At 37.1% G+C, this 25,210-nt stretch overlaps 1 protein-coding gene across 2 annotated transcripts in view; it reads left to right on the top strand.

Annotated features, from left to right (window-relative positions):
• Window positions 1–428: 428 nt before the first annotated feature.
• The window catches only part of SERPINB7 (serpin family B member 7), a 33,882-nt gene continuing 9,100 nt past the window's right edge, over window positions 429–25,210 (top strand). The window contains exons 1-4 of one of the 2 annotated variants that reach the window (XM_003406262.3): window positions 429–914; window positions 2,601–2,651; window positions 4,954–5,070; window positions 19,620–19,737. In XM_003406262.3, the coding sequence (XP_003406310.2) occupies window positions 660–914; window positions 2,601–2,651; window positions 4,954–5,070; window positions 19,620–19,737 (541 nt within the window). In that variant the 5' untranslated portion in view covers window positions 429–659. The remainder of the gene's footprint in view (window positions 915–2,600; window positions 2,652–4,953; window positions 5,071–19,619; window positions 19,738–25,210) is intronic. The other variant, XM_010586692.3, reaches the window with a different exon arrangement.

Here is a 25,210-nt window from a genome sequence, read left to right as displayed (position 1 = left end):
TTGGTTTCTACCTTATTATTCCCCCTTAGGCTCTCTAACAAAAGACAGACCTATGTGCTGGAAAGTCTTACGCGTTTTCATGGTATATAATATAGTACGCACATCTTCTATTCCAAAATAATAATAATAATGATAAATCAGAAGATGGCCTGAAAAGAATATACCTATATCGGTAATGTTTGAAATTATGACAGTCCCCTTCCCCAAAATTAGGATGCATGATTGCTCTAGAAATGGGTAATGTATAACCCCTCCAACAGACAGTTTACTTCTGTAAGAGTTAAATTGGCTTTAAACAGCACCTTTGCTCTATTTCAGCTTAAAAATCTGGGGTAATTTGAGAAACAGTAGGTCCAATGAATGTGTCTGCTTAGAACACTATCAAAGGCCACTGAGGATGCAAATGCCACATTGAAGAGAAGAGGGAAGATGCCCTAGACGTGAATAGGACAGCACAGGTGGAAACAGGGCACTAAAGAACATCAATGTGCAAAAAAATGAGTGCATCGTAGTATCATTGCCAGCAAAGATAGTGCTAGGTTGTTGGTAACAAGGATGCTGGACCAAAAAAAAATTTTTTTCCCATAGTATCTTTTGTTCCAAGTTACCCTATGATTAAATGTAAGGCTGAAGAATTGAAGCTTGGAGTTTAAAAATAAATGAGTATGAAAACCATAACATTCATAGGAAATGCATTCAGGACTAACAGTGTTTCCGTTGTTCTTCAGGCTGTCCTCTGTTTCACAATGGCCTCCCTTGCTGCAGCCAATGCAGACTTTTGCTTCAACCTGTTCAGAGAGTTGGACAACAATCAAGGGAATGGAAATGTGTTCTTCTCCTCTCTGAGCCTCTTCACTGCCCTGGCCCTGGTCCGTCTGGGGGCCCGAGGGGACTGTGCAGCTCAGATTGATAAGGTTGGTCTCAGTTCTACCATCCATGGCTTCTGCAACTAGTCATTCGGGCAAATTATCTTTCCCAAGAAAATGTTTCCCTGCAATTGTCCTCATGAAAAGGCAAACCATCACAAAAACAAAACAAAACAAAACAAAACAAAATTGGTTGCCATGGAGTTGATTCCAACTCATAGTGACCCTGTAAGACAGAGTAGAACTGCCCCATAGGAATTTCAAGACCGTAATCTTTACAGAAGGAGACTGCCACATCTTTCTCCTGCAGAGTGACACTTGGGTTCAAACTTCTGACCTTTGGTTAACAGCTGAGCACTTAACCACTGTACCAGCAGGGCACTTTATCATTAAAGAACATAATGCCTAATCTTCACACATCTCAATGAACCCCTCCTCGGGTTTCTGAGCACTTGTTTTTGAGTGGGGGAGGCAGCAGGAATACTCCTAGAACTTCAGATTTGATTTTCTTTTCTAGTAGAGTGTTCTCGACTAGCAGCATCAACATCACCTGGAGAACTTGTTAGAAATACAAACACTTGACCTCCACTCCAGAACTACTGAATCAGAAACTATGAGAACAGAGCCCAGAGATCTGTGTTTTAATTAGCCCTCCTGGTGCACAGTGAAGTTTGAGAACCATGTCTCAGCAGACATGGATGAGAAAGTAGAGCTAGAAGGAGATAGCAATGAAATCCTAGTGATTCAAGCACAAACTATAGTACATTCCAGATAGTAGCAGCTAATCTGAATGAGCATCACATTGTCATCACCATGCCCACCACCGCCACCTTCAGAAAGTGCTTATTCACTTACCCTTGTACACAGCCCTGAGCCAAGATGTTCAAGTAAGTAAGATAGTCCCAGTTTCCCTGTCTTCTCTCAGGAATTTGTCACCTAAATTCAGTAGCTCAACAGCAGGGGAGATACTAGGTCCAGGTTGCGTGTGGAGGCCTTGATGCCAACCCGTTCTGCCCACCGATTCTCCGGTTTTTGTAGTTCGTAGGTGAGTGCCATTGTTGTGTGCCGCAGAGTTGGCTCTGACTCTACTGGAAGTTTATCCCTGTTGTAACCTGTCACACCAAAGTATTTGCTGAAGATTATTTGTGCGGATAATTTAAGCTAGAATGATTATTTTCTTTCTCTGGAGAGTTCAATACCTTTTGGTTAGCAGATGAGTTTTTCAGCGTTGTGCCACCAGGGTTCACTTTAGGAAGGTATAAAAAAGATATATCAATGATAAAATAAATTAAGCCTATGATAGTAATGGAACCCTGGTGGTGCAGTGGTTAAGAGCTTGGCTGCTAACCAAAAGGTCAGCAGTTCAAATCCACCAGCTGCTCCTTGGAAACCCTTTGCAGCAGTTCTACTCTGTCCTATAGGGTTGCTATGAGTCAGAATCGACTCAGTGGCAACAGGTTTGGTTTGGTGGTGTACCTAAGAGACAGCAGGAGGTAGAAAAGGAAGAAAAGTCAATGAAAATTAAAAATGGAACATGCTTTTCTCCTTTCCAGCCCATTGATGTTCATTTGGTGACATGGAGTGAATCCACTCTGGACACTAGCGACCTCCGGGTGGCATTTAGACACATTTATTGGGAAAGAAATAATTATTTTCATTTTTAAAAACTCTTGCTAACTATTCCACTAGCAACCTCTGCCTCTGACAGCCTCTGTCCTTGTGCCCTGTTTGCAGATGCTTCACTTTAACACCGTCCCAGGATGTGGAAAAGCTTCTCATGCCCAGGTAAAGCCCAGGTTCTTTCAGAGAAACGAATGTGAAACTAATCTGAGGAAAAATTCCTGTTTCAAAAGTATATTCAAATATGTTTTCTATTCTTTTGAAGCAAGGAAACACCTCTCATTCAAATTTCCCGATTGTGGACAGTTCAAATAAACCTTTTGATAAGTTACTTGTTAATTATTAACTTACCATTATTTTACTTGTGTGTTGGCCAGATTTTGGCAAGATGGTGTGGAACTAAACGTTTTACTTTCTCCTATGACATTCATAGCCAGTTTGTATTGGTAAAATGAACTATTTAGTACACTTATTGGACAAAGTCATTATATTATGTTAACTTTATTCTAGGATGTTAGTTATTTATTTTAGTAAACCCTTTAGTTAAATTTGATCGGAGAGATCGTAGGAGCAGAACTTAGTCTTCTGTTGTAAAGTAGAAGAATTATTGAATTCAAGTATGTGTAGAAATTAATTTTTTATCTACTCAGTTAACAGTAGCATGATCTTTTCTTACAGATGACTAGCTTTAAAATTGAAATATAAAACAGAATCATAATAAATAAATGTGCTAATTTTTTAATGCTGCATCCATCAGTGAGCAATTAGAACCAAGAGATTAGATTTGAGAAGGAGTATGACAACAGCTCATAGCTTTTCTTAAGAAAAACAAATAAAAAGGGATTTTTTCTACTTAGAAGTAGTTGTTGGTAGAGATGAGGAAAAAAAAAATGAACACTGGATGTAAATAAATCACTTTAACTGAGGTCTTTTGGGTAGCTATTTCGACAACCAGGTATGCCTAATTACTGTATAGTTTTTTTTTTCCTTTGAGAGACTGGTGCTTAATCAACTGAGTCAGGAGTTATCCTAGACAGTCTAGTCAGGAGAGGTACCGTCGATATCAGTGAAGTATGATCATTTCAAAGGAACACTCGGTGCATTCAAGTGAATTCAAAATATTTGGATGGATGAAGTTTTAATTTATTAATTTCTATTAGAAAATATATAGCTCTGAGAACAATTGTAGTGCTTTAAATACCCTTTTACCACTAGTTTAGAGAAGAAGGCTTAAAGTCTATGTTATTTTGGGCCTTTTGGAAAGGGTCCAGGGACCATATAAGCACATTATAAGGGTTTCCATTGACTATAGACTAGCCCATTGAGGTTAGGACCTACATCTAAAACCTTTATATCCTCAATTCCTATCACAGTGCCCAATAAATGTTTGTTAAATAAATGAAGTAGGAAAGAATCAAAGCCCATTTATTAGAAGGATTGATTTGGAAATGAACAGATATTTAAATGCTGTTATTTGTGGATCCAGATAAATCTGTATGTGTCTTTACAGTGATGTTTCAATTTTCCTTTTTGTCTATTTGTTTTCTTACGTCAGTCATATATGGGTAATCAAAAAAAAAAATGGGTAATACGCAATGAAATTCCTCAAGTACATTCACTCATAGCGTATAGTATAGAGCTGTATGTACAGTAGGCATTCACATGTGGAAAACTAACAGATAAACTAACTCACTGTCACTTTTGCACATAAAGAATGGAAAAGGGCTTTATTCATATTCAGAGTTCTTTAAGAAGATGATTTTAATGACATTCACCTTTTACATATCTTTGGGAATTGGAGACAGTAAAAGTTAGAATATAGACATAATCATCCTAAATTCACTTTAGTAATACCCCGTCCCGACCAACCATATTTTCAAAGTTAAATATGTTTAAAATTAGTTGATGATCCTCATTTTTTTTTTCTCCTTTCCTTTCCCTGTTGTCTGCTCACTTCCATTAAGCTGCTAGGGAGGGGAAGGAGAAGCTCAGGGCCTGGAGGACCTCAAACTGAGCCATCAAGCTTCACTTTAGGAGAGAAAGCTGCTTAAATAATCAACATCTTAAAAATTTGATAACCATTCGAATTGGTCAGTATGGTCATGGGCTTGTCTTTAAAAAACTGAGACTTCAAAACTTTGAGTATGAGATGGATTTGACACTCAGAAAACTCCAGACTCATAAAACAATTTGATTAGCATGGAGATCTTGAAATCTAGCACAGTAGCAAATAGTAGGACATAGAAGACAGAATTTCGCCTAAACCAGTGGTTAAAAACTAATGACAGTAATTAGCTTTTGAGTTAAATAATAACAGCTTAGAGATGATAGATGTATGCAGTATTGGTTGCATCATTATTTTTCATACTGTTATGGTATAATATAGATGTGTTATTTCACATGTAGATGAGACTATGCATAATTTTATAGTTCAAGAATAATTTTTTATAAATCTTTTTCGTATCAGCCAAGACTCCAATCTCAACTGGAAAGAGTTCTCTCTGATATAAACGCACCCCACAAGGATTACCAGCTCCACATTGCAAATGGTGTTTTTGCAGAAAAAGTGTTTGACATTCATAAGGTAAGCGATGTCTCCTATGTCAGAGGGTTGTTTCCACTCTGGACTTGAACCTTGTTCAATACATTATCTGAATAAATCCTTGTGTCTTTCTACTGAGCCGTGACAAATTATGTTCTGGGGTGTTTTAAAAATATCGTCACTCTGTTTCCAATGTACAACTTTATTTCACTCAATCTGCATATTCAGGGTCACCAGACTGATGGGCTCCAAAACAGTTAATTTTTCTATTGGCATTATGTTGAGCTGTAACTGGGGTGAAGGAAGGCAGACAGCACATTTAGGGGTGCCTGCCCTGGTGGCGTAGCGTTTAAGTACTACGGCTGCTAACCAAAGAGTTGGCAGTTTGAATCTGTCAGGTGCTCCTTGGAAACTCTATGGGGCAGTTCTACTCTGTCCTATAGGGTCGCTATGAGTCGGAATCGACTCGGCGGCAATGGTTTTTTTTTTTTTTTTTTGGATAGGATCACATATGAGTTGAAATTGACTCAATGGCAATGGGCTTGTTTTTTTGGTATGACCCCCTGGTGGTGCAGTGGTTAAGAGCTATGGCTGCTAACCAAAAGGTCAGCAGGGCGAATCTACCGGGTGCTCCTTGGAAACCTTATGGGGCAGTTCTACTCTGTCCTATAGGGTCACTATGAGTGGGAATCGACTTGAAGGCAACAGGTTCGGTTTGGTTTGGCTTGGTTTTATGGGTAGCAAAGAACACCTGGTGGTGCAGTGGTTAAGTGCTCAGCTACTAACTGAAAGGTCAGTGATTTGAACCCACCAGCCGCCCTGGGGGAGAAAAGTTGTGCAGATTACAGCGTTGGAAACCCTATGGGTAGCTCTACTCTGTCCTAAAGGGTGACTATGAGTCAGAGTCGACCCAGCAGTAATGGGTTTTGGTATGAGCAGCAAGGAAATGTCTATCCATTTTCCTGAGCTTTGAGTCTAATGGGAGATAGCTTTGCATCTCCAGTGCTGAGTTCTTTCATTCCACCCCTCTTTTTTTCTCAGCCATACCCTTTCATCTCTCCCTCTGGCAGTTACTTATCTTTTCAGTGAGATCACTTACGAGTGTCTGGGAGGCATGGTTAGATTAGGACAGCCATTGGCAAAGGAGCAGTCCAGACGCAACAGAGATGGGGAATGGGCTCATCTGGGGTCAGCAGCCTAATTTTTAATATTACTGTATGATGTGTGCATTATCAATGCATCTATCATTGCATTCTGCCCACCCAAAGACCAGTGGGGCCCAGAATATACTCTATACCCTACTATGCTCAACCCATGCTTTGAAACCATCATTACCGTCACAACATAAAGCTGCTTCCCTGGTTAATACTATTCAAGCAGACACAGTAGCTATGATGCTCTGGGCATGTTTGGTCTCCCTTTTAATTACCCACTTCTCAGACAACCATAAAACTCCACCTCAGTGACTCCTCTGGGCTTATTTCCACCTCATCTTTGCCAGCTCTCTGTGTTCCACCCAATCATTATTGCTCCCTCTGCCTATCACCTACTCAAATTCTTCACTCCTTTCCAGCACCACTCCCTATTCCTTTGGCAGCCTGCCAATTATGAAGCACTGGACAACTTTGTCTTCCCAAAAGACTCCTACACAAGCTTCATAGGGGCCGCCCTGTAGGTGCAGGACCACATTAGTATCTCTGTGTTCCCACACATACTGCTGTGCCCTCAAGAGATTGCCAGGTCTTCAAACTAGAAGTTGATCAGTCCATCATGCTTCTATTTATAACAGATCTCCACAGTCACCTGGCACTTGGTGTAGGTAAAAATCAATTAACCTGGAAGTACAGTAAGGTGAAATCTGATCAAGAAAATGGAAAACAGAGACACTGCCATTTTTTCCTCCCAAATATTTAAGTACAGCTAGTTTAGTTTTTCTAGTACTGCTTTTGGTTAAAAATGTAACTAATTGTCAACTTTCAATTATTTATGTCACTGCAAACTAGATAATCTCCAAGATATTTATATTTGGTTTAACTATTATTCAGATTTGAATATAGATGAGTCTATTATAATTGATAGTAATAGTAATGATGTTTTATAAATTCTCTTTACAAAAGATATGATATCCTTGAAGATCGAACCACAATTCCTGACATCTTCTTCTCCTTCTTCCCTCAATCCATGCTAAAGATGCCTTGGGTCAGATTTTTGTAAATGTTATTCCATACTCTTCCAAATTCTGCCACCATTTTGTGTAACTTCAATGTCCATGTGGATGACCCACCAAACTTTCCTTTGTACAGTTTCCTGACCTTCTCTCCACACCTTCTTCTTAATAACTGATGCCCAAGACCACACCCTGGAACTTAATACCTGGGACTGTTCCACTTCTGAAATCTACAACTCCAATTTCCCATTTTGTGGCCACAAAAAACTATTCTTCTAGTTCTTTTATTCCTTCACTTCCACTCAGTCTGTTCTTCTACTGGATTGACTTAGTCAATTTCTTGGCCTCTCTATTTTCTCCCAAAGTGTCAGTTCTCTCCCGGCTTCATTTCCATATCGAACTACTCCATGGATTCATTCTTTTTTTTTTTTTTTGAATAATTTTTATTGTGCTTTAAGTGAAAGTTTACAAATCAAGTCAGCCTCTCACACAAAAACGCATACACCCCTTGCTACACACTTCCAATTGCTCTCCCCCTAATGAGACAGCCTGTTCTCTCCCTCCACTCTCTCTTTTCGTGTCCTTTTCACCAGCTTCTAGCCCCTTCTACCCTCTCATCTCCCCTCCAGGCAGGAGATGCCAACATAGTCTCAAGTGTCCACCTGATCAAAGAAGCTCACTCCTCACCAGCATCCCTCTCCAACCCATTGTCCAGTCCAATCCATGTCTGAAGAGTTGGCTTCGGGAATGGTTCCTGTCCTGGGCCAACTGAAGGTCTGGGGGCCGTGACCACCGGGGTCCTTCCAGTCTCAGCCAGACCATTAAGTCTACTCTTATGAGAATTTGGGGTCTGCATCCCACTGCTCTCCTGCTCCCTCAGGGGTTCTCTGTTGTGTTCCTTGTCAGGGCAGTCATCGGTTGTAGCCGGGCACCATCTAGTTCTTCTGGTCTCAGGCTGATGTAGTCTCTGGTTCACGTGGCCCTTTCTGTCGCTTGGGCTCGTAATCACCTTGTGTCCTTGGTGTTCTTCATTCTCCTTTGATCCAGGGGGGTTGAGACCAACTGATGCATCTTAGATGGCTGCTTGCTAGCATTTAAGACCCCAGACGCCACTCTTCAAAGTGGGATGCAGAAAGTTTTGTTAATAGATTTTATTATGCCAATTGACTTAGATGTCCCCTGAAACCATGGTCCCCAGGCCCCTGCCCCTGCTACACTGGCCTTCGAAGCATTCAGTTTATTCAAGAAACTTCTTTGCTTTTGGTTTAGTCCAATTGTGTTGACCTCGCCCATACTGTGTGCTCTTTCCCTTCACCTAAAGTAGTTCTTATCTACTACCTAATTAGTGAATATCCCCCCAGCCTCCCTCCCTCCCCCCATCATAACCACAAAAGAATGTTTTCTTCTTAGTTTAAACTATTTCTGAAGTTTTAATAATAGTGGTCTTATACAATATTTGTCCTTTTGCAACTGACTAATTTCACTCAGCATAATGCCTTCCAGGTTCCTCCATGTTATGAAATGTTTCACAGATTCCTCACTGTTCTTTATCAATGCATAGTATTCCATTGTGTGAATATACCATAATTTATTTATCCATTCATCCGTTGATGGGCACCTTGGTTGCTTCCATGTTTTTGCTATTGTAAACAGTGCTGCAATAAACATGGGTGTGCATATATCTGTTAGTGTAAAGGCTCTTCTTTCTCTAGGATATATTCCAAGGAGTGGGATTGCTGGATTGTATGGTAGTTCTAGTTCCAGCTTTTTAATGAAGCACCAAATCAATTTCCAAAGTGGTTGTACCATTTGACATTCCCACCAGCAGTGTAGAAGTGTTCCAATCTCTCCACAGCCACTCCAACATTTATTATTTTGTGTTTTTTGAATTAATGCCAGCCTTGTTGGAGTGAGATAAAATCTCATTGTAGTTTTGATCTGCATTTTTCTAATGGCTAATGATCGTGAATATTTCCTCATGTATCTGTTAGCTACCTGAATGTCTTCTTTAGTGAAGTGTCTATTCATATCTTTTGCCCATTTTTTAAATTGGGTTATTTGTCTTTTCGCAGTTGAGTTTTTGCAGTATTATGTAGATTTTAGAGATCAGGCACTGATCAGAAATGTCATAGCTAAAAACTTTTTCCCAGTCTGTAGGTAATCTTTTTACTCTTTTGGTGAAGTCTTTGGATGAGCATAAGTGTTTGATTTTCAGGAGCTCCCAGTTGTCTAGTTTTTCTTCTACATTCTTTATAATGTTTTTTATACTGTTTATGCCACGTATTAGGGCTCCTAACGTTGTCCCTATTTTTTATTCCACGATCTTTATCCTTTTAGACTTTATATTTAGGTCTTTGCTCCATTTTGAGTTAGTTTTTGTGCATGGAGTGAGATATGGATCTTGTTTCATTTTTTTGCAGATGGATATCCAGTTATGCCAGCACCATTTCTTAGAAAGTCTGTCTTTTCCCCATTTAACTGTTTTGGGGACTTTGTCAAATATCAGCTGCTCATATGTGGATGGATTTATGTCTGGATTCTCAATTCTGTTCCGTTGGTCCATGTATCTGTTGTTGTACCAATACCAGGCTGTTTTGACTACTGTGGTGGTAGAATAGGTTCTAAAATCAGGTAAAGTAAGGCCTCCTACTTTGTTCTTCTTTTTCAGTAATGCCTTATTTATCCGGGGCCTCTTTCCCTTCCACATGAAATTGGTAACTTGTTTCTCCATCATTAAGGAATGTCGTTGGGATTTGGATTGGAATTGCATTAAATATATAGATCGCTTTTGGTAGAATAGACATTTTTATAATGTTAAATCTTCCTATCCACGAGCAAGGTATGTTCTTCCACTTATGTAAGCATCTTTTGGTTTCTTGCAGAGGTGTATTGTTGTTTTCTTGGTATGAGTCTTTTACATCTCTGGTAAGATTTATTCCTAAGTACTTTATCTTCTTGGGGGCTACTGTAAATGGCATTGATTTGATGATTTCCTCTTCAATGTTCTTTTTGTTGGTGTAGAGGAATCTAACTGATTTTTGTATGTTTATCTTGCATCCCGATACTCTGCTGAACTCTTCTATTAGTTTCAGTAGTTTTCTGGAGGATTTCTTAGGGTTTTCTGTGTATAAGATCATGTCATCTGCAAATAGGGATTCTTTTACTTCTTCCTCACCAATCTGGATGCCCTTTATTTCTTTATTTAGCTGAATTGCTCTGGCTAAGACTTCCAGCACAATGTTGAATAAAAGTGGTGATAAAGGGCATCCTTGTCTGGTTTCCGATCTCAGTGGGAATGTTTTCAGGCTCTCTCCATTTAGGGTGATGTTGGCTGTTGGCAAGATGCCCTTTATTATGTTGAGGAATTTTCCTTCTATTCCTATTTTGCTGAGAGTTTTTCTCATGAATGAGTGTTCAACTTTGTCAAATGCCTTTTCTGCATCAATTGATAAAATCATGTGATTCTTGTCTTTTGTTTTGTTTATGTGGTGGATTACATTAATTGTTTTTCTAATGTTGAGCCATCCCTGCATATCTGGTATGAATCCCACTTGGTCATGGTGAATTATTTATTTGATATGTTGTTGAATTCTATTGGCTAGAATTTTGTTGAGGATTTTTGCATCTACATTCATGAGGGATATAGGTCTATAATTTTCTTTTCTTGTGGTGTCTTTACCTGGTTTTGGTATCAGGGTATGGTGGCTTCATAGAATGAATTTGGTAGTGTTCCATCCTTTTCTATGCTCTGAAATACCTTTAGTAGTAGTGGTGTTAACTTTTCTCTGAAAGTTTGGTAGAACTCTGCAGTGAAGCCGTCTGGACCAGGGCTTTTTTTTTGGGGAGTTTTTTGATTACCTTTTCAATCTCTTCTTTTGTTATGGGTCTATTTAGTTGTTCTACCTCTGTTTCTGTTAGTTTAGGTAGGTAGTGTGTTTCTAGGAATTCATTTCTTCTAGGTTTTGAAATTTGAGTCTAGTTTTTCATAGTAATCTGATATGATTCTTTTAATTTCATTTGGGTCTGTTGTAATATTGCCCATCTCATTTCTCATTTGGGTTATTTGCTTCCTCTTCTGATTTTCTTTTGTCAGTTTGGCCAGTGGTTTATCAATTTTGTTGATTTTTCCAAAAAACCAGCTTTTGGTCTTGTTGATTCTTTCAATTTTTTTTTTTTTTATTTCATTTAGTTCAGCTCTAATTTTTATTATTTGTTTTCTTCTGGTGCCTGTGGGTTTCTTTTGTTGCTCTCTTTCTATTTGTTCAAGTTGTAGGGATAATTCTTTGATTTTGGCCCTTTCTTCTTTTTGGATGTGTGTATTTATTGATATAAATTGACCCCCGGGGACTGCTTTTGCTGTGTCCTAAAGGTTCTGATAGGAAGTGTTTTCGTTCTCATTGGATTCTCTGAATTTCTTTATTCCATCCTTAATGTCTTCTATAATCCAGTCTTTTTTTGAGTAGGGTATTGTTCAGTTTCCAACTGTTTGATTTCTTTTCCCTACTTTTCCTGTGATTGATTTCCACTTTTATGGCCTTATGGCCAGAGAAGATGCTTTGTAATATTTCAGTGTTTTGAATTCTGCTAAGGCTAGCTTTGTGACCTAATATGTAGTCTATTCTAGAGAATGTTCCATGTGCACTAGAAAAGAAAGTATAGTTGGTTGCTGTTGGGTGGAGTGTTCTGTATATGTCTATGAAGTCAAGTTGGTTTATTGTGGCATTTAGATCTTCCATGTGTTTATTGAGCTTCTTTCTGGATGTCCTGTCCTTCACCGAAAGTGGTGTGTAGAAGTCTCCTACTATTATTGTGGAGCTATCTCACTTTTCAATGCTGATAGAGTTTGTTTTATGTATCTTGCAGCCCTGTCATTGGGTGCATAAATATTTAATATGGTTCTATCTTCTTGGTGTTTTGTCCTTTAATCATTATATAGTGTCCTTCCTTATCCTTTCTGATGGATTTAACTTTAAAGTCTATTTTGTCAGAAATTAATATTGCCACTCCTGTTCTGTTTTGATTGTTTTTTGCTTGATATACTTTTTCCATCCTTTGAGTTTTAGTTTGTGTCTCTAAGTCTAAGGTGTGTTTCTTGTAGGCAGCATATAGACGGATCTTGTTTTTTAATCCATTCTGCCACTCTCTGTCTCTTTTTTGGTGCATTTAGTCCATTTACATTCAGGGTAATTATGGATAGGTATGAATTTAGTGCTATCATTTTGAATTCATTCTTTAACCACTCTATTACTAATTAACTCTTTTGCACAGCAAAGCCACAAATCTGGGTTAATCTCACAGTTTCCCTCAGCTCTTCTGCTTGAGATATTGAATGATACCTGTGGAAACCCTAAAAGTGTGCAGTTATAACTACAACATCATGGTCTCCATTCCAGCTAGATCTGGAGTTGGCGCCCAACACTCATCTTTTGTGTCCCCGGTAATTTCTCTCTCCTTTTTTTAGTACTTGCAGTAGTTACTAAAAGCTTTCTTACTTCTCTCAACTCCGCAATTACCTCCATCATCAATTTCGAATAAAGATCTTGTCTTCTACTTGATAGAGAAAAATAGAGGCCATTAGGGAGAAAAACACCTCCATATTTCTACCCACATGTGTCCTGATTCCTTTTCCTGTTTCCATCAATTTCGGAGGAAAGGCTTTTCTGGATGGTTAATTCCTCCATTACTTTTTTCCTCCTATTGACTCCTAGTTCCTCAGTGATCTGGTTCCATCAATATCTCTCCCCGACTTCAATCACTTACTGACTTCTTCCTCACAATGTATAAATATACTCAAGGTGCACATTTTCCCAATTTTTTTTAACTTCCCCTCTCCCACCTACTGCATAATTGTTTCTATTTCTCACTCTGACAATCTAAGCTTGAAAAATCAAGCCCTTCAAAGAGTGGTATATACAAGCTGAGTTCATTTTCCACCTTCTTTCATTTCTCTACCATTTGCAATCTGGCTTCTATCTCAGTTGCTCTCATAAAACTTTTCTTATCAAAGCCACTAATGACCTCCATTTGGACACTTGATTTGAGAACACTTTCAAGTTTTTATCTTATCTGCTTCTTCATAGTTTTCAATCCTACACACACTCCCTAAAACTCTCCCCTTTCATAGTTCGTATGACACTGACTTCTCCTGGTTTTCAGCCTTCTTCTCTGGTTACTTCATTTTAGGATTCTTTGTTCATCTTTATTCCTCCACTCATCTGTAAAATTCTAGTGTTCTTTAGGGCTCTGCTTTCAGGCATCTTCCAATTTTAGTCTGCGATCTGAGCCAAGGGGAGGTTATCTACCCTGACAGCTTACAGTTCCTTGATGCTGTCATCCATACCTCTGCAGCTCTCCACAGCTGTGTGAGTTGTTCCCCACCTCTCAGTGATAGGCTCATCTTGCCTACTGCAAGTTCTCAAGTGGGCATCAATATGTTCCTCAACACACACCCAGATCTTCTCTTTCTCTGATGTCCTCTTTCTGTTCCTTGTCAACCAGCTATCTGAGTTATCTTTGACTTCTCTCTTTCCCTTACCTTCCGTAGTCCATCAGTGAAGAAGATATATTAGGTTGGCCTTCTACTTTTTAAAATAAAAGTTACTTTGAAATAATTTCAAACTCACAGAACAGGTGTAACTATTGTAGCAGGAACATTTTTTTTCCTGAACCATTTGAGATACTTTATCACCCTTTAATACCTTAGTGTATAATTCCTACAAACAATGACATTCATCTACATAACCACAATATAACCATCAAAATCAGAGAAGTAACATTGTTGAATTATTACCAGCCAAATTTTAGAGTCCATTCATGTCTCTCCAGTCGTCTCAACATCATCCCTTATAACAAAAGGATTTAATTCAGAATCATACATTATATTTAATTATGTCACTTTAGTCTCCTTCAATTTGAAACTATTTCTTAACCTTTCCTTGACTTAAATAATTTTGACACATTGGATGATTATTTTGAATGTCTAGTTTTAGGCCAGGTATTTTTTAGAGTGTCCTTCAGTGTGGGTTTGTTTGGTGTTTCTTGATGATTAAATTCAGGTTATATATATTTGATAGAAACATCACAGTTGATGGTTGCTAGCAGAGTTTTGATTTATCCCATTTTTGATAATGTTAACTTTGATTATTTGGTTAAAGTGCTGTCTGCCAGGTTTCTCTACTGTAACATTATTCTTTTTCCTTTGTACTTAAGTATTTTGTGAGGAATTACTTTGAGACTATGTAAATATCCCCGGTGTTCATTTATATCAGTATGGACTCATGGCTTCCTATTTTAATCAAAATGTTGTAATCCATTACAAACATTATTTTCATGAGCAAATGATCCCAAATTTGGCCTGGGAGGACTCCTTCAAGCTGATGAAGAAAACATCGCCCATAGTTTCAGATTTTCTGTTCAGATTTTCATATGCAATGTCCATCACTGAATGAGGAATTACAAGTATGCCAGGAGTAAAAAACACTTGACTGAAAATAAAGAGTAAAGGATCAATAAAAGAAGATTTACAAGGTATCAAAGTATTAGAGTTATTCAACACAAATTTAAAATAATGATTATTATATCTTTTAAAATGGAGGACATAATTTAATGAAAAATACTAGCAGAAAAATAGAATATTAAAAATAATCAAATGGAAATTTGATAACAAATATTAACCAAAATGAACAAAAATAACCAAAATAAAGCAATGGGTAAATGGATGAAATATAATATTAGACTCAGCTGAAAAGGATTGGAGAATTAGAAGATAAATCAGAGAAAATATCCATATTGAAATATTCACAGTAGAAAAGATAGAAAATATTGCTAAGAGAGAAAAAGACATGCAGGGCATAATGCAAAAGTACAACATACATATAATTGGATCCCCCTAAATTGATGAGAAAGAGGTTGAGGAAAAATTAGTATTTGAAAAAAATTAGTATTTGAAACAGCTAAAAACTTTTCCTAAACTGATAAATGACATAAACCTACAGATTCAAGAAGCACTAATAACCACATATTAGCACATAATGATAAAAAACAAAGAGAAAAATTTAAAAGCAGCCATATAAAACAGATAGATTAATATCAAAGGAACAACAGCAAAACTTACAGCCAATTCTCACTAGAAATGTTGGATCCAGAAAAAAGTGAAATAAAAAGTCTAAATTTCTGAAGGAAAATAACTGGCAATCTAGAATTCGAAATATACGAAAAAAGTCTTCAAGAATGAATACATTTTCAGAAAAATAAAAGGTGAGAAAATTCATCTTTAGTAATTACTACAAGGAATTCTATTAACAGGAGGAAAATTATTCCACCCTGGCAAAAATGACACTGATAAAACAAACAAACGAATGCTGGCAAGGTTGTGGGAAGATTGGGACTCTTGGACACTGCTGGGGGGAATGTAAAATGGTACACTATGGAAAACGTTATGGTGCTTCCTTAAAAAGCTAGAAGTAGAGTCCCACTCCAAGAGAAATAAAAGCTGTAACAGGTATAGACGTAAGCACGACCATGTTCATTATGGCATTATTCACAATAGCACAAAGATAGAAACAACCTAAATGTTCATCAGTGGATGACAGGATAAACAAAATGTGGTACATACACACAGTGCAATACTACACAATTATAAAGAATAATGATGAATCCGTGAAACATCACACAACATGGATGAATCTGGAGGACATTCTGCTGAGTGAAATAAGTCAATTATAGAAGAACAGATATTGTATGAGACCACAGTTATAAAAAGTCAGGAATAGGTTTACACACAGAAAGAAACACTCTTTGATGGTTACCAGGGATGGGAGGGGGAGAGAGGAGAGTCGCTTACTTTTTTTTTTTTTTTGGTAACTAGACAGTAGGCAAGTATTAATTCTGGTGAAGGATAAGGCAATACATGGTATGGGGGGAGTCAGTACAATGTGACCAAAGCAAAAGAAGACACTGAAGGTACACAAGAATAAAGAGCAACCATGGTAAATGCTATAACATATACAATCCTGCAACAACACTAATAACAAACAATAATTTGTGAATAGATACATAGGCTAATATGTATGCTAAATGGGTGCAGGTCATATGAGAGTACACCCATGTACATATATAGGAATGGTTGTGAATATTTCTGTATACATACATACATATTTGTAAATGCTGCATGTATACTCATATAATATATGAGCATATAGGGTGCACAGTGCACAGTTATAGAAACTACTTAGACATTGGGACTGAACTACTGGACATGAAGGCTTGGACCATAGTCTCAGGGGATATCTAGGTCAATTGGCAAAACACCGTTCATAAAGAAAATATTCTACATCCTGGCCTGGTGAGTAGCATCTGGGGTATTAAAAGGTTGAGAATGGCCATCTAAGAAACAACTATTGGCCTTTTCCTGACTGGAAGAAAGGAGAACGAAGAAAACCAAAGACTCAAGGAAGCAATTAGTCCAAAGGACTAATTCATGGCCCAGTCAAGTTGATACATAATCTTAACCATCAAAGCTAGTGTTATTCTTACCTCGCACCTTGGTGTTCATTACCGTTTGTTACTGCCAGATGTACATTGTTAACGTGCAAAAATAGTTGGATTGTAGATTTTTTACTATCACTGTAAATGCAAAATGGAATAAGTGAGGAGAAGGTGTAGTGAATTTAGCAAGCTTAGTACCAAAAAACCTGTTGCCGGCGACTCGATTCTGACTCATAGTGATCCTATAAGACAGAGTAGAACTGCCCCGTAGAGTTTCCAAGGAGCACCTGCTGGATTCGAACTGCCAACCTTTTGGTTAGCAGCCATAGCACTTAACCACTACGCCACCAGGGTTTCCAGCAAGCTTAGTGTATAAAAAAAAATTGCATTTCTGTGCATTATCCGTAATTAAAAAATAAAACTTAATACAATTTCTAGTGACACCATAAAACATCACATACTAAGAATAAATCTAATGAAAGATGTTCAATACCTGTCAGAAAATAAGAATCATTGCTAAGAGAAATTAAAGAAAAGGTTAAAAACAAAGGGTGTGACATGCTCATGGATAGAATACCCAATGTGATAAAGATGTAAATTCTCCCATATTTATCTATAGATTCAAAACAACCGATTTTGGAGAAATTGACAAGCTGATTTAAAACTTTATATGGAATGAAATGAATCAAGAAAAAGTCAAGAAATTTTTATAGAAAAAGGAAAAAAATTAGAAGACTTATGTTAAGGCTTAAAAACTATAATGATTAAGATCTGGTTGTATTTGTGCAAAGGTAGCTAGCAGACCAATGGGAAGTGTATAGAGTTGTGAAACAGACTCACACATGGAGACACTCACTTTATGACAGAGGTGGTTCTGCAGAGCAGCAAAGAGGAGTTGGTGTTTTTTTAATAAATGGCATTGGTTCACTGGCTATCCACATAGAAAAATATATCCTGACACTTCTCTCATACTATACACAAAAATATAAATTGCCGGTGGATCACAGATGTAACTGTGAATTGCAAAACAATAAAGTTTTTTTTCAGTGATAAAAATAGATTGGTAATTATCATGACCTTTGCTAGGCAAAGATTTGCTAATCTTTGCTTTAGGGTACATAAAGCACTAATCATAAAGGACAAAACTGATAACATGGATGGCATTAGAATTAAGAACTTTCTTTCGTTAAGGAATATCATCAAGAAAGTAAAAAGGCAAGCCACAGTGGGAGAATATATTTTCAGTATACATAGGCAATAAAGCACTGATATCCAGAATCAAAAACTCCTCCTATAAATCAGTAAGAAAAAGCCAAATGGTCTAGTGGAAAATGGGCAAAAACTTGAACTGGAACTTTGCAAAAGAATATATTTAAATGGCCAATAATGTTCAAAAAGGGATTCAACCCTATTAGTTATTAGATAAATGCATATTTAAATCACAAGACGATTCATTTCATGCTCACCAGAAAGGCTAAAGGTAAAAAAAAAAAAAAAAAAAAGACAAAACCAAATATTGGAAGGTGTGGAGCAACTAGAGCTCTCATATCCTGCTGGTGAAATTATAAACTGTCACTTCCAACTTAGGAATGCTGTTTTTCAATATCTACTAAAATTGAATATAAACATACCATAAAACAAAAAAAAATCATATGACCCAGAAATTCTACTCCTATGAATATAGCCAACAGAAATGGATATATGTGTGTACCAACAGACATGAAAAATGGTTTACATTGGCATTGTAACAAAACCCTGAAAACAACCCATACATCTACAATTGTAAAATGTATAAATAAATAATGGTATGCTCACACAGCATTGAAAATTAATGGGCTACTATAATTTTTACCATACCCAATAGATTATATAACTCTCATAAGCTAAAAATTGAACCAAAGAACCAGAGAAAAAAGAGTATATACTCTATGATTCTATTTACATCAAGTTCAAAGACAAAATTAATTTATGGTGCTAGAAGTCAGGGTAGCAGTTGCCTTAGAGATGTGTGTGGTACTGCCTGGTGATCTGATAGAAGGCATGAGAGAGACTTCTACAATGTTGGCAAAGTTCTTTATGTTGATAGGAGTGAAGGTTACCCTGGAGTGTTCATTCTGTGAAAATTTATCAAGCTGTACATTGATGTGGCAATCTGCTTCTGTAAAGATTAGCGCCTTGGAAACCCCGTGGAGCAGCTCCATTCTGTCCTATAAGGTCTCTATGAGTCGGAATTGATTTGACTGCAACAGCTTTTTTTTTTTTTGGGGTACGTTGATTACGTTAGTCTGGGTTCTCCAGAAGCAAATCTGGAATAAATATTTATAGATGAGTAATGAGTCATTTTTCTGGGAGTATGCCCCCAGGGAGCATGAGAAAGGGACAGAAAGAGTGAAACAGGAAAGAAGAGAGAGACAGTTCAATGATGACTTAATGATCTGGCCTGTTGAATTGGAATTGACTCAACGGCAACGGGTTTGGGTTTTTTTTTTTTTTTTTTTTTTTATGGTCAATTGGTTGTCCAAACTCTTGGAACTTTCTGAGAAATCTTATAAAATGCATCTCAGAGAAATACTAGGTCCTCAACCTTGAGGCAGGATTCAGTTCTTGAGTAGCAGTGACAGTGGAAATGAAGGGACAAGTTCAAATATACATTTCTTTTAGGCTTAGTTGGAGTCTCAGGGAGGTACAAATGGTTAAGCACTTGGCTGCCAACCAAAAGATTGTCAGTTTGAGTTTACCCAAAGGTACCTTGGAAGAAATGCTGGGGAATCTACTTCCAAAATACCAGCTTTTGAAAACCTTGTGGAGCATGGTTCTACTGTGACACACAAGGGTCACCATGAATTGGGGTCAAGCCAACAGAAATTGGTTTGGTTTTTGGTTTATATGCTTAGTTGGTGGTGATTTGTAAACAAAAGGATTGTATTCTTATTTATAGAACTACACTGAATGTGCTGAAAAATTATACAATGCCAAAGTGGAACGAGTTGACTTTACAAATGACGTAGAAGACACCATGTATAAAATTAATAAATGGATTGAAAATCAGACACGTGGTGAGTGAAATGCTTTATTTTTCTGCAATATTTGTCAGTTATATGTGAACACTGAAAACCATCACCATTGAAGCTGGAGTACTTTCCCATATGAAAGGATCAGCCCCTCCTAATCCAAAGTAATAATCACTGTTATTTGAAATTGCTTTAGTATTTGTCTGCAATGTGGTTTTGAGTAATTTTAATAATTTCAATGCTTTATACTTTTCAGAAATCTTCTCTTTTTTCTAATTTTTATTGTGCTTTAAGTGAAAGTTTACAAGTCAATCTCTCATGTGTCTATTGATCCAAGAAGCTCGCTCTTCACCAGTATCATTTTCTATCCCATAGTCCAGTACAATCCCTGTCTGAAGAGTTGGCTTTGGTAATGGTACCTGTCTTAGGCTAACAAAAGACCTTGGGACCATGATCTCCAGGGTCCTTCTAGTCTCAGTCAGATGAATAAGTCTGGTCTTTTTACAAGAATTTGGGGTCTGCATCCCACTGCTCTCCTGCTCCCTCAGGGGTTCTCTGTTGTAGTCCCTGTCAGGGCAAACATCGGTTGTAGCTGGGCACCATCTAGTTCTTCTGGTCTCAGACTAATGTAGACTCTGGTTTATGTGGCCCTTTCTGTCTCTTGCTCTCAAAATTACCTTGTGACTTTGGTGTTCTTCATTCTCCTTTGGTCCAGGTGAGTCGAGACCAATTGATGCATCTTAGATGGCAGCTTGCTAGCATTTAATACTAGAGATGCCACTCTCTGAACTGGGATGCAGAATGTTTTCTTAATAGATCTTATTATACCAGTTGACTTAGATGTCCCCTGAAACCATGGTCCCCAAACCCCTGCCCCTGCTACGCTGGCCTTTGAAGTATTCAGATTATTCAGGAAACTTCTTTGCTTTCGGTTTAGTCCAGTTGTGCTGACCTCACCTGTATTGTGTGTTTTCTTTGCCTTCACCTAAAATAGTTATCTACTATCTAATTAGTGAAAACCCCTTTTCCTCCCTCCATCCCCACTCTCGTAACCATCAAAGAATATTTTCTTCTCTGTTTAAACTATTTCTCGAGTTCTTGTAATGGTAGTCTCATACGATATTTGGTCCTTTTGTAACTGACTAATTTCACTCGGCATAATGCATTCCAGATTCCTCCATGTTATGAAATGTTTCACAAATTCATCATTGCTCTTTATCTATGCATAGTATTCCATTGTGTGAATACACCATAATTTATTTATCTATACAACCATTGATGGGCACCTTGGTTGCTTCCACGTTTTTGCCATTGTAAACAGTGCGGCAGTGAACAAGGGTGTGTCTGTATCTGTTCGTGTAAAGGCTCTTATTTCTCTAGGATATATTCCAAGGAGTGGGATTGCTGGATCGTATGGTAGTTCTATTTCCAGCTTTTTAAAGAAGAGCCAAATCGACTTCCAAAGTGGTTATACCATTTTACATTCCCACCAAGAGTGTATAAGTGTTCCAATCTCTCCACAACCTCTCCAACATTTATTATTTTGTGTTTTTTGGGTTAATGCCAGCCTTGTTCCAGTGAGATGGAATCTCATTGTAGTTTTGATTTGCATTTCTCTAATGGCTAATGATCGAGAGCATTTCCTCATGTATCTGTTAGCTACCTGAACGTCTTCTTTAGTGAAGTGTCTGTTCATATCTTTTGCCCATTTTTTTAATTGTTTTTTTTTGTCTTTTTGTAGTTGAGTTTTTGCAGTGTCATGTAGATTTTAGAGATCAGGCACTGATCAGAAATGTCATAGCTAAAAACTTTTTCCCAGTCTGTAGGTAATCTTTTTACTCTTTCGGTGAAGTCTTTGGATGAGCATAGGTGTTTGATTTTTAGGAGCTCCCAGTTATCTAGTCCCTCTTCTGCATTGTTAATAATGTTTTGTATACTGTTTATGCCATGTATTAGGGCTCCTAACATTGTCCCTATTTTTTCTTCCATGATCTTTATCATTTTAGATATTATATTTAGGTCTTTGATCCATTTTGAGTTTGTTTTTGTGCATGGTGTGAAGTATGTGTCTTGTTTCATGTTTTTGCAGATGGATATCCAGTTATGCCAGCACCATTTGTTAAACAGACTATCTTTTCCCCATTTAACTGACTTTGGGTCTTTGTCAAATATCAGCTGCTCATATGTGGATGGATTTAGGTCTGGATTCTCAATTCCATTCCATTGGTCTATGTATCTGTTGTTGTACCAGTACCAGGCTGCTTTGACTACTGTGACGGTATAGTAGGTTCTAAAATCATGTAGTGTGAAGCCTCCCATTTGTTCTTCTTTTTCAGTAATGCTTTACTTATCCGCGGCCTCTTTCTCTTCCGTATGAAGTTTGTGATTTGTTTCTCCATCTCATTAAAAAATGTTGTTGGAATTTGGATTGGAATTGCATTGCATCTATAGATCGCTTTTGGTAGAAGAGACATTTTTATAATGTTAAGTCTTCCTATCCATGAGCAAGGTATGTTTTTCCACTTATGTAGGTCTCTTTTTGTTTCTTGCAGTAATGTCTAGTAGTTTCCTTTGTACAGGTCTTTTGTATCTATGGAAAAATTTATTTCTAAGTGTTTTATCTTCTTAGGAGCTACTGTAAATGGTATTGATTTGGTGGTTTCTTCTTTGATGTTCTTTTTGTTGATGTAGAGGAATCCAACTGATTTTTGTGTGTTTATCTTGTATCATGTTACTGTGCTGAACTCTTCGATTAGTTTCAGTAGTTTTCTTAAGGATTTTCTGTGTATAAGATTATGTCATCTGCAAATAGAGATACTTTTGCTTCTTCTTTACCAATCTGGATGCGCTTTATTTCTTTATCTAGCCTAATCGCTCTGGCTAAGACCTCCACCACAATGTTGTATAAAAGTGGTGATAAAGGGCATCCTTGTCTGGTTCCTGATCTCAAAGAGAATGCTTTCAGATTCTCTCCCTTTGGTACGATATTGGCTATTGGCTTTGTATAAATGCCCTTTATTATGTTGAGGAATTTTCCTTCTATTCCTATTTTGCTGAGAGTTTTTATCATGAATGGGTGTTGGACTTTGTCAAATGCCTTTTCTGCATCAATTGATAAGATCATGTAGTTCTCATCGTTTGTTTTATTTATATGATGGATTACATTAATTGTTTTTCTAATGTCGAACTCTCCCTGTATACCTGGGGTATAAAACCCACTTGGTCATGCTGAATTACTTTTTTTGTATGTTGTTGAATTCTATTGGCTAGAATTTTGTTGAGGATTTTTGCATCTAAGTTCATGAGGGATGTAGGTCTGTAATTTTCTTTTTTTGTGGTGTCTTTACCTGGTTTTGGCATCAGGGATATGCTGGCTTTATAGAATGAGTTTGGGAGTATTCCATCTTTTTATATGCTCTGAAATACCTTTAGTAGTAGTGGTGTTAACTTGTCTCTGAAAGTTTGGTAGCAGTCTCCAGTGAAGCCGTCTGGGTCAGGGCTTTTTTTTTTTTTGTTGGGAGTTTTTTGATTACCTTCTTCATCTCTTCTTTTGGTATGGGTTTATTTAGTTGTTCTACCTCTGTTTGTGTTAGTTTAGGTAGGTAGTGTGTTTCTAGGAATTCATCCATTTCTTCTAGGTTTTCAAATTTGTTAGAGTACAATTTTCATAGTAATCTGATATGATTCTTTTCATTTCAGTTGGGTCTCTTGTTATATTGCCCATCTCATTTCTTATTTGGGTTATTTGCTTCCTCTCCTGATTTTCTTTTGTCAGTTTGGCCAATGGTTTATCTACTTTGTTAATTTTTTCAAAGAACCAGCTTTGGTCTTGTTAACTCTTTCAATTGTTTTTCTGTTTTCTATTTCATTTAATTCTGTTCTAATTTTTATTATTTGCTTTCTTCTGGTACCTGACAGTTTCTTTTGTTGCTTGCTTTCTATTTGTCCAAGTTTTAGGGATAATTCTTTGATTTTGGCCCTTTCTTCTTTTTGTATGTGTGCATTTATTGATATAAATTGGCCTCTGAGCAGTGCTTTTGCCGTGTCCCAAAGGTTCTGATAGGAAGTGTTTTCATTCTCATTGGATTCTCTGAATTTCTTTATTCCACCCTTAATGTCTTCTATAATCCAGTCTTTTTGGAGCAGGGTATTGTTCAGTTTCCAAGTGGTTTGATTTCTTTTCCCTGCTTCTTCTGTTATTGATTTCTACTTTTATGGCCTTACAGTCAGAGAAGATGTTTTGTAATATTTTGATGTTTTGGATTCTGCTAAGGCTTGCTTAGAGAATGTTCCATATGCATTAGAAAAGAAAGTATACCTGGCTGCTGTTGGATGGAGTGTTCTGTATATGCCTATGAGGTCAAGTTGGTTTATTGTGGCATTTAGATCTCCCGTGTCTTTATTGAGCTTCTTTCTGGATGTTCTGTCCTTCACTTAAAGTGGTGTGTTGAAGTCTCCTACTATAATTGTGGCTGTGTCTGTCTCACTTTTCAATGCTTATAGAGTTTTTTTTTATGTATCTTGCAGTCCTGTCCTTGGGTACATAAATATTTAGTATGGTTATATCCTCCTGGTATATTGTCCCTTTAATCATTATATAGTGTCCTTCCTTATCCTTTGTGGTGGATTTAACTTTAAAGTGTATTTTGTCAGAAATTAATATTGCCACTACTCATCTTTTTTGATTGTTTGCTTAATGTATTTTTCTCCATCCTTTGAGTTTTAGTTTGTTTGTGTTTCTAAGTCTAAGGAATGTGTCTTGTAGGCAGCATATAGACAGATCACGTTTTTTTTTTTTTATCCATTCTGCCACTCTCTGTCTCTTTATTGGTGCATTTAGCCCATTTACATTCAGCGTAATTATGGATAGGTTTGAGTTTAGTGCTTTCATTTTGATGTTTTTTTTTGTATGTTGTTGACAGTTTCTTTTTCCCACTTAATTTTATATGCTGAGTAGTTTATATATTGTCTTTTCTTCTTATTTGTTGTTGTTGATTTTGTTTCTGCTGAGTCTCTATTTTTTTCTTGTATTTTATTTTGATGAATAGGATTGTTAGTCTCCTTTGTGGTTATCTTAATATTTACCCCTATTTTTATAAGTTTAAGCCTAACTTTTATTTCTTTATATCCCCGTGTCTTCCTCTCCATATGAACGATCTATGACTACATTTCTTAGCCCCTCTTTATCTTTTTAATGTTGTCTTCTTTTACATAAAAATGTTGCTGTTTCCCTGTTTTGAGTGCTTTTTTATCTTGATTTATTTTTGTCATTTCCTTATCTGGGTTGACAGCTGGTTGTTCTGTCCTGTGTTCTAGTCTTAGGTTGATATCTGATGTTACTGACTTTCTAACCAGAGAACTCTCTTCAGTGTTTCTTGTAGTTTTGGTTTGGCTTTTACAAATTCTCTAAACTTCTGTTTATCTGGAAATGTCCTAATTTCACCTTCATATTTGAGAGACAGTTTTGCTGGATATATGATTCTTGGCTGGCAATTTTTTTAATCAATGCTTTGTATAA

The sequence above is a fragment of the Loxodonta africana genome, chromosome 11 (genome assembly GCF_030014295.1).
Source record: "Loxodonta africana isolate mLoxAfr1 chromosome 11, mLoxAfr1.hap2, whole genome shotgun sequence".
Classification (NCBI taxonomy): Eukaryota; Metazoa; Chordata; class Mammalia; order Proboscidea; family Elephantidae; genus Loxodonta; species Loxodonta africana.
Note: the sequence above shows the minus strand (reverse complement) of the source record. Positions and strands in the feature narration are given on the sequence as shown.